This window comes from Galeopterus variegatus, unplaced genomic scaffold (assembly GCF_000696425.1).
Source record: "Galeopterus variegatus unplaced genomic scaffold, G_variegatus-3.0.2 Scaffold712, whole genome shotgun sequence".
Taxonomy (NCBI): Eukaryota; Metazoa; Chordata; class Mammalia; order Dermoptera; family Cynocephalidae; genus Galeopterus; species Galeopterus variegatus.
In genome coordinates this window covers 347981-358172 of record NW_007726823.1, presented here as the reverse complement: position 1 = coordinate 358172, position 10192 = coordinate 347981, and the positions used below count along the sequence as shown (strand labels likewise).

Below are 10192 nucleotides of genomic sequence, written 5' to 3'. Positions count from 1 at the left end.
CTCAGCCAGTGAGCCGCCGGTCCGTATGTGGGATCCGAACCCTCGGCAGGAGCGCCACCGCACTTCCCAAGCGGCGCACTATAGCAGTGCGCCACTGGGCCGGCCTCATGTCATTATTTCTTAAACAATACAGTGTAACAACTATTTACATAGCGTTTACATTGTATTATGCATCACAAGTAATCTAGAGAAGATTTAACATATGCAGGAGGATGTGCATAGGTTATATACAAACACAACACCATTTTATATCAGGGACCTGAGCATCAGTGGAGTTTTAGTGTCTGGGGGAGGCCGTAGACCCAACACCCCATGGATACTGAAGGAAGACTGTATGTATCACATATAAAAATATGTATACATACATATCTGTATATGTGTAAGTATATATGTGTGGAATGGTCCTTAATACCTTTTAAAATCTCAGGTTCCACACTACTTCTTTCTTGTTTTATATTTTTAAGTAAAAAAAAAAAAAAAAAAGCGTCTCACCTCGTTTCATCCTCTTACCTCTTCCTTTTCCCACAAACATGCCTTACCTATTTCAGTGATAGTCTCCTGACTGTTGGATTCTATATGCTGTTCAATTCCTAAAAGATACTGGTTTATTTTTGTCCGTGATACACCCTTCTTGAAAACAAAATATTCTGTTTTCAAAGTCATCTCTTCCTTCCTTCCCTGAACATTAGGATTCTTTGTTTATGTTGTTCCCCATTTAATTATGCATCATACATTGAAATGTATTTATTCTGGCAATTTTAATTTCTTCACTTGATTGATTATTGTCTTCGATGTTGCTTCATGCCTAGCATTTTACATAAGGAAGTAATATTGGTGGTACCAAACAATCTAAATTCCTGATAAACGGTACTAATTAAGTACAGTAGTAGTTTTTTGTTTTCTCTTTCCAGTGTCAGTAAACAATGGTGAATTTAGGAAGTGTCTGTAATGCTGTTGAAAACAAATTGGAGATCTGCAGAATTAAGGGAGCAATTTGGAACAGTTTACCCAGCTAGTGTGAGGAATTCAAAAAATGGTCCTTTTCCTTTTAACTATTGCAAAAGTAGACATTTGTGTCATCTGCCTTTGGATGTTTTTCTATGTAACTTCCATCACATGATCCAGAGCTATTATTCCGAGGATAGTTATACATTTGAGAGACTGTATAATCCTTAGAATGTGCTGGTATCTTTGATATGTAAATACGGTAAGGAAAGCAGTCTGGGTGTGCTTGAAGACATACTGGCCGGGAAACAGAAAACCTGGATTTAGATTCTGCCTTAACCGCTTACTAGCTGTGTAAGCTTTGTAAGTCACCTTATCTTTGTGATATTTCCTTGCTTCTCCATAAAATTACTTTAGCAATCTCGATCTCAGAGGGTCACATGATGCCTTTGAAGTCACCAGACCAGTGGCAGTGTGTGGCACACATTAGGTGCTTATTTTTTTATGCCTCTTACAGGGATTGTTAATTAAAAATGAGGAATTTATATAAAAAGTGAATTTGATAATTCACTAGTGACTTGAAAGAAATAAGCTGTGTGTGTATATATTTACTATCTTACATATATTTAGTTTAAATTCTGAGAGCAATTTAACACCCAGCTTGACATAGCCCTTGCCCAAAGTAAACTGCAAATAGCTCAGGAAATCACCATTATTACAGTTCTTTTTTTAAAGGTGGTGGTATCATTTTTAATTTTTTAAAAATTTATTTGTTAATATATAAATCTTTAAAGTATTTTTGGTTTTTTTGTTTGTTTGTTTGTTTGTTTGTTTGTTTTCCTTTTTTGTCTTTTTTACTGACTGGTAACGGGATCGCAACCCTCGGTGTCGTGCCCGTACTGNTTTGTTTGTTTTCCTTTTTTGTCTTTTTTACTGACTGGTAACGGGATCGCAACCCTCGGTGTCGTGCCCGTACCGGGGACCGGCAACGGGATCGCAACCCTCGGTGCTGCGCCCGCACCGCGCTCAGCCAGTGAGCGGGAACCGGTCTCCACATGGGATCCGAACCCTCGGCGGGAGCGCCGTCACGCTCCCAAGCGGCGCACTCTCCAGTGCGCCACCGGGCCGGCCCCTTAAAGTATTTTTGGAAGTAAAGAGAAGTGGGTATTGTAGTATTACTGCACTGACATTTTGATGTGTCTCTTTCTAGTCATTTTTTTCCTGGGCATAGAGGGATTTCATTTGTCCGATTTAATCATTTTGACTCCATTTAGTTGGGCATGTGCATTGGATGACAGACCCTGCCTGGAAGTGGCAGAGAAGTAGCAGGAGCTTTTCCAAAGGCATATCTTGGATCTAGTTATGGGACTTTTCTTATAATGCAGGATGCTCATTCATGAAGGAAGTATTTGCATATTAGCTTCGCCCAGGTGTCAGTTGGGAAGGATATTCCTGTCCCCCTGCGTCTGAGAAATACTGTTCCGAGTGCCATTTTCGTTAACTTTGCCTGGCTAGGACGACGCCTCTTCATACTCCTTTTGCCATGAGTGAGTCGATAATGTGTTCACCACATCTCTGCATTTCTATCATTGTGTGTTGCCTTTATATGTGAGTGCTAAAATAGCTAGTGTAAATTATTGGGTATAACCATTTTTGCTTTCTTGACCAATATTTCCTAAGGAATATTCCCTGAGAAATAGACCTCATAATGTGATTGAGTATTATACACAAAAGTCATTCTAATTAGAAGTGTTCAGGCAATGTTGACCTAAATAAAGCTTCTTGTTAGAGCCTCTAAAGTCCTGAGGGGCATTGTGAGATGTGTTTGCTAACTACCATTTTCCACCGTCATTTGGTCATGGAAACCTTTCTTCGAAGAACATCTGGAAGGATTTTGTTCTTAGGCATTATTTTGGGGAAATGTTGGTAAACATACTGCTCAGTTTTCTTCTGGCATTTAATTTTTGCCTGTAGGAAATCTGAGGCCAGCCCAGTTCTTCTTGTTTTTTTCTAGATAACCCCTCACCACCTGCTTGAATTTGTGTAGGGCTCTTTTTATTACTGTTCTATACATGACAGTGACCAGAGGAAAGCAGTCAGTGTGCGTGTGTATTTGGAAAGTGTCTGGGTATGTGGTCTCTGGTGCGGAGGTGCTGACAGGGTAGGAACATGCCCCTTGGTTCTCCTCGAAGCCTGTTGTCCCATTCCCAGATTTCTGATTGTTTTGGGCGCATGTGGTCTCTGGTGCGGAGGTGCTGACAGGGTAGGAACGTGCCCCTTGGTTCTCCTCGAAGCCTGTTGTCCCATTCCCAGATTTCTGATTGTTTTGGGCGCGCACTCTTGTTCCTCAGGAAAGCAGTGTGAGAGGAGTCCACTCCCATCTTCAGTGGCAGTTTGACAGACAGTAGAGGGGTCCTTGATTGTGTTTTTCAGTCCATTGCTTTTAAAAGTCCTAAACCACTACAGAAAACTCACTGGCACTACAGTATCACCCAAATATTGGAGCAGGGGTAGGGGACGGTTTCTAACCACATTTTTATCAAACTATTTTAGAGCCTTCCTTAGAAGCAAATCACTTGACAGAACTTAAAAGACAAAGTGTCTGTTTCTTAAATGCTGTAAGTTCAGCGGACGTGACAGTGTTTTCCTTTTGTACTACCCCTCAGTGGTGGTAGGTGTGTTCCTGGGGATGAACAAACACCTTCACTGCCCTCAAGTGGTACCAGAATAATTTAATATTAAAATAATAGAACCTGGGATTTTGTATTTTCAGTACTACATAAAAATGAATTGCTAAGGTAAAAGACCAACTTAGAAATTCACACCAGAATTTCGAAAACTATCAGCCCCATAGGATTGATGTATTATGTAAGTTAATTATTATATGAGTACAGCACTTAGACTAGTACCTGACATGTAGAAAGGTCTGTGTAAATGTTAGCTAATACCATTATTTATGGTGTAATGTTATCTATTTGACCTTAATCTCATTTACTTTTCTTTCTTTCTTGGTAGGTCAAACTGTGCTGAAAATATCCGCAAACACATTTTGCATACTGGCAAGCATGAAGGAGTCAAGATGTACAACTGCCCCAAGTGTGAGTACGGGACAAACGTTCCTGTGGAATTCCGAAACCACTTGAAAGAACAACATCCTGATATTGAAAACCCTGACCTCGCTTACCTGCATGCTGGTAAGGGACTGAAGCTATTAAAGTACTTATTTTTTAACAGGATTTCATTGAATTGAACACAGTAGTTATAATGCTATTTGTACAGTACCATGATTTATTTTAATGGAGTAGAGTATGTGATAGTATCTGTTTCAAGACCTATAAAAAAGTCCATTCCATTCTTATCCCACTCAGGGGATCCCACAGGTCTTTTCAACTGTATTTTATCAAAAGAGCAAATCTGACAAAATAGTCATCCTAGGACAACAAAATTAGTAATTGCAAACATTCAAAACATAGTTGAACTGAAATGAGAGTAGTTGTTTGAGCTTTGTATTTTGACTAATTGGTAAAATGATTAATTTTTTTCAAAAAATGTTTGTGATTTAGAATGTTATGCCCTACCTCTTTGCATCATCGTTTTCCAGTGAGTATCTGGAAAGGAAAAGAATGTGACTGAGGAGAGTGAGTCAGGCAGCTTGGGGGTAGCATAGTGCCACCGTTTCCTAGCAATCAGGAGGGGCCTGTTGCCTGGGTTTAGGAAAGTGCCTGCTGGTGATGGCAGTGGCTGCCAAGATTATCAAGGCCTCTGGGATTGCAAGTCAGCTGCTCTGGAAGGTATCAGAGATGTAGCAACAATTGCAGGGTAAAACAGTCTGATCCTGTAGCCCAACTTTTTGTTTAATTAACAAGTACTCCTCGAGCATTGACTTCTTACGGTGCAGAACAACAAAACGATGGATTGTGGGTGTGGGGCCTATTTGAGGAAGTACTTACCCTGAAGTAAATTTAGAGGAACATTCTGAAATTTAGCACACGCAATGTTGTGTTAAATAATGCCAGTTGATACTTTGTGATGCTTTGGGACCAGTTAGAGCTACTTTTAAACTCTACTTCTCTCCTTATTGGCAGTATGACCTCAGGCAGGCTGACCTCACCAGGCCTCAGATTTCTCATATATAAATGTGTGGGATAGTGCCTGCTTAATAGGGTCATTGTAAGAATTAAAAAAGATAATAGCCATGAAGCTGTTAGCACAGAACATTTTATATCTATCATGTGCAATACAAAGGAGGTGGTTGGCAGAGGTGGTTATGGTGGGGATCCCTATAATAGTGTTGGAAAGTCATGGGAAATCCCAACTAAAATACAAGACTCTGTTTTCTAAAACAATGAAACAATATTTGCTCATGTAATATCTACATAGAAGGAAATAGAACTTGATGAATAATTTGTTAGAATAATATTCTTAATACATTTGACAGCATATGGATATAAAGTTGTTTTTTGCTGATGTGTTCTTTCACATTTCTCAGTCAATGTTTATATGATTGACTTATTTAAGTGATGGTAGAATCTCTGATTTAGTAATATCTCTGTTGTTAGAATAATATTCTTAATACATTTGACAGCATATGGATATAAAGTTGTTTTTTGCTGATGTGTTCTTTCACATTTCTCAGTCAGTGTTTATATGATTGACTTATTTAAGTGATGGTAGAATCTCTGATTTAGTAATATCTCTGTTGTATCCAGGGCTATTTTTGGAAAACAAACAAACAAAAACAGGTTTCTGTTCTTCCTATTTCGATGAGTTTATCACTGTAAAGGTTTTGCACTAGACAGTTTATCAGCTTTAATTCACAAAAACAGATAGAGTCAAGTTGAAATATCTCTGGTATCAGTACCTATGGGTTCTTCATAAATATGAGTGTGTGACAGTGCAGAGGCTGGAAGCACTGCCTACAAAAGGAGGCACTTCAGGAAACGGCCAAGCGACATGAACTAAGTTATGATGGGTTGTCGGCAGAGTCCCCTCTTCAGGGTAGTAGTGCTTCACCGACCCCAGGTGCAGCACTGACTTATCTCTTTCTCCCTTCCCTTGCACCAGTCAGACAATAATAAATAAAGTATCTATAACTTTTAAAAGAAACAAATGCTGAAAGGGAAGACAGCTAATTGCAGACCCTAGAAATGTTGTTCACTGTGGTTCTGCGTGGTAAGGGCAGACTGCCTTCCTTACATTCTTACTGTGCTAGTGAGGCAGAATGTTACCTGGTGATGTGCTTTGAGATCTCATTTGTTACCAAAAACGTTCAAGAAAAATCATCCTTGTTCCCTTGTGCATGTGTGTGGTGCTCGTGTGTATATAGTTCTGGTTTTCTCTATATTATAATTATGTTAGAAACATTTTTCTACAGAAGTCATAGTAGCATTCCCAAGAATTTTCACAAAAGAAATCCAAGTTATACATCTGGGGGTGTTGCCTGTTTATTCTTTCCTATGTGTGGCAATATTGCTCTTCAGTAATATTCTTGGTTTAATAAACTAGCTTATTAAGAGAAAACTTTAAATAGGGTAAAGTTCTTTAGAGTAGCTTTTTTTGAACCTCAGAATTCTAAATCACCTGTGATACATTTCAGGGTAATATTTGAATCACATTGTCACTGCCCTAATTACCTGTTGTTGTGTGTTGGTATTAGGCACTGTAGTTGAAGAACTCAATGACAGGAGGTTGTTAAAACACAATGGAGTGGCAGAAAACCTAAGGGTAGTTCACATCCAGTCCTGAAGGACACTCTTAGCTGCATTCTCCTGCTATCTGCAAGGTTAACATGTTGAGACTTTTGTAACTCAAAATTCAGTGATATAGTATGCAGTTCTTTTAATAAAGGGTTGAGTTTAAAACTACCCTAAGCACCATCCCCCTCCAAAAAAAATCTCCCTCTAGTCCTGACTTGGCTATGCCATGTAGATGAGACTTCTAGAATTCCCTAAGAAGAAAAACATTTAACATTTAGCAGCAGAAAAAGACCATAAATTGTGCGATTTGGGGTATCTTAAATTTTAGTTGCGATGATATTTGGAAATATACATATTAAAATAAGGTATTTTATTTTTTGTTTGAAATGTTCCACAGGAAGAGGTTTTTCATTGGGTGTGCTATTCGCCTGGTATCTCTACATTGGTGTATAACTGCAGTTTTGTAGGTAATGTAATTTATGCAAATACCATAAAACTGGAGCTTTGAGGAGACCAGATTCAGGTCCCTGCTGTGCCACTTTGTAACATTGGGCATTTTGAAGATCTATGAGCTTCAGATTCCTTATCAGTGAATTTAGAAGTTTTAATGAATTATTTCTAGTTCCTCCTAGCTCCAGCATCCTGTGTTTCTCTTGGTGTGGTCTTTGGGGCAGGATAGTTTCTAACTTAAACTTTATCATTCCCTTGATATATGACTTTGGAAACTTTGTTTAACTCTGTGGGCCTCAGTTTTCCCCTCTCCAAGATGGTGCTACTGGCTTCTACCACACAGTGTTCATGTGATCTAAATGAGATAATACTATATGTAAACTGTTTGCTGTGATAATCCTTAACCTAAATGGCTGCCCAGTTGTTTTTTCTTCTCTGTCTAGCAGAGGTGGATGATTTATTGTATTTTTTCTCAATGCTTTTTGGGGACTAGGAAAATGATTTTGGTATTGTTTTACACTTCAAAATCCAGGGAATGAAAGGCTGTATGTGAGTTTTAATTTTAGTTGTAACCCTGTTTGAAACACAGGGGAAAAGTGGCTTATTTATTTTTTTTAACCATGGTTTATTTAGAAATGTATTATTCAATTTCCAGGCAGTTTGGGATTTTCTGATTATCTCTTGGTTAACTATTAAAACGGTAATAGAAACCGATTTCTAGTTTAAATTTACTGTGTTTGCAGAACATAATCTGAATTATTTTAGTCTTTAGAAATTTGCATAGGCTACTTTATGCCCAGCAAATGGTGAGTTTTGGTAAATGTTTGAGACATGCTAGAAAAGAATGTAAATACTGGTGGTTTGGTGCCATAGTCTACATTCTTTGTCAAATTTTTTCACTGTGTTCAGATTGCCTGTATTCTTACTGATTTTTTTTAATGTTGATCTATCAGCTACTCAGAGGGGTAGCGCAGCCTCGTAACACCAAGGTCAAGGGTTCAGATCCCCATACTGGCTAGCCGCAAAAAGAAAAAAAGAGAGAGAGGTATATTGAAGTTTCCCACTGTGATTGTGGATTTGTCTATTTTTATTTTTAATTATGTTAACTTTGGCTCTATATATTTTGAAGATATATCACTAGGTACTTAGAACTTTATGATTGTTTTATACACATACACATGTACACACACATATAATAAAGAGTATATATATGTTCCTTATAATTATGAAGTGTTCCTTTGTATCTGTAGCAATTCTGCTCTTTCGTATTAATGTAGCTACACCAGCTTCTTTATAAGCAGCATATAGTTGCGTTTTGTTTCTTTATCTGCCTGGACAATTTGGTCTTTTATGTGAAATAGTCTTTTACTTTAGTATGTATACTTAATGTAATTATTGATATCATCATAGTCAAAAATCAAAACTACCCAAATGTCCATCGAGTGGAATGAAAAGGTTGTGTATTTACATAAGGAACACTCTATGTCAGTGAGAGTGAATGAACTACAAGCACAAGGAACAATGTGAAATAAATATCATGGTGTTGTCATTGGGTGAACCAAGCCAGACACAAAGGAGTACATTCTGTGTGATTACATTTACGTTAAATATAAAAACAGGCAAAATAAATGTACAGTGTTAGAAGTCAGGGTATGTTTTCCTTTGTGGGCATCATTCACTGGAATGAGGCACACTGGTATTGGTGACATTCTGTTTCTTAATCCCAATATTGGGACACTGTTGTGTTCACTTGGAGAAAATTCATCAAACTCTCCTGTGAGTTATGTACTTTTCTGTATATACTTTTTAAAAACAGCATTCCTTCCTCCTCCAGATTTCTAAAGCAGTTCATTTATGTCCACTCTATATCTAATATGATGAGGTTTTACAATCACATTAATCCCCACAAAATTAACATCAAAGTGGTCCGAATTTTTTGTCATTGTATATTTTTTTTTCTATTTAGTGAAATTTGTTTCATTTCAGAAATGATCTTGATTTGATCTCTACAGTTTTAGCCATTGTATTTTTGTCATCTCTTTTTTCCATGAATAAGCTTGGTTTTCATTCACTGCACCTAGAGAACAAATTAAATACATGTCTGTTTGCAATACATGTGACCTTCAATCTGACTTCATGCGTAGTTCACTCAGTGGTTATATCTCAGAATGCTTTAAACATAACCCCAAAGGAAGAGGGGGTATGAAGACAGAAAAGGCCAAAGGCAAGGGCTCAGGGGAGCTTGCTGAGCCTCTGTTGATTGTACCTAAGAAGAAAGAGATGTATTTTCTCACAAGTTCCAAGGAACAGACTTAACCGTTATGCTTCTGTCACTCAAAGAGCCTGTTTGCTGTTGAGTGACACTCTGCTCACGGATGAGTGCTCACTGCAAGACCCAGAGATAGTGTGGTCACTTTCTAAGAGTATGAGCATAGCACTGAGGCTATGAGGTTGATTTAGTTATTTTATATTTTTCTCTCAGAAGCTGAGACTTTAAATGTAGTAAATGTTTATGTCTTTTCTAAAGGTAATTAGAACAGTGTTCTCTTTTCAGGTAAAATTAAGCATTAAATGATGATATGGTATTTTTCATAATTTATTTTTCTACTGTTATACTTTTATATCATATTTAAATTGATTTTATTTTCAAGACAATCATTTAAAAATATATATTAATCAGTGCCTCGGAGCCCGCCAGGGCTCCCCTGCCCATAGCCAGGCACACCATCAGTGCCTCAGGGCCTGCCTGGGGACCCGAGGTATGGAGCCAGGGACTGGACTCCCCCCACAGCCAGGCACACCTCCAGTGCCACGGAGCATTCCAAAAATATCACCTCCATGTGGGTAGCTCACCACAGCTACCACAGTAACCATGGCTGCCACGAAAGCAGCTAGACATCACAACCACCATGCAGTTGGTCCACCAGCCACTGGGGTGCATTGACATAAGGAGAGTCACCAACAGAGACCAAAGAAAAGAAGGGGATGTTTCTCTCCACAAAGCCCATTCCAGAGTGACAGAAGAAGCATCTGCTCTACCGTAATATTGGGGGACCTGAACACACCTCTCAGCATTGGACAGATCATCTAGGCAACAAATC

General features: G+C 38.4%; 1 protein-coding gene across 1 annotated transcript in view; it reads left to right on the top strand.

The window, feature by feature from the left end:
• LOC103589677 (zinc finger protein 407-like) overlaps positions 1-10192 on the top strand; it is a 344176-nt gene that overhangs the window by 181414 nt on the left and 152570 nt on the right. The window contains exon 8 of the mRNA XM_008571718.1: positions 3961-4139. Within this exon, the coding sequence (XP_008569940.1) occupies positions 3961-4139 (179 nt within the window). The remainder of the gene's footprint in view (positions 1-3960; positions 4140-10192) is intronic.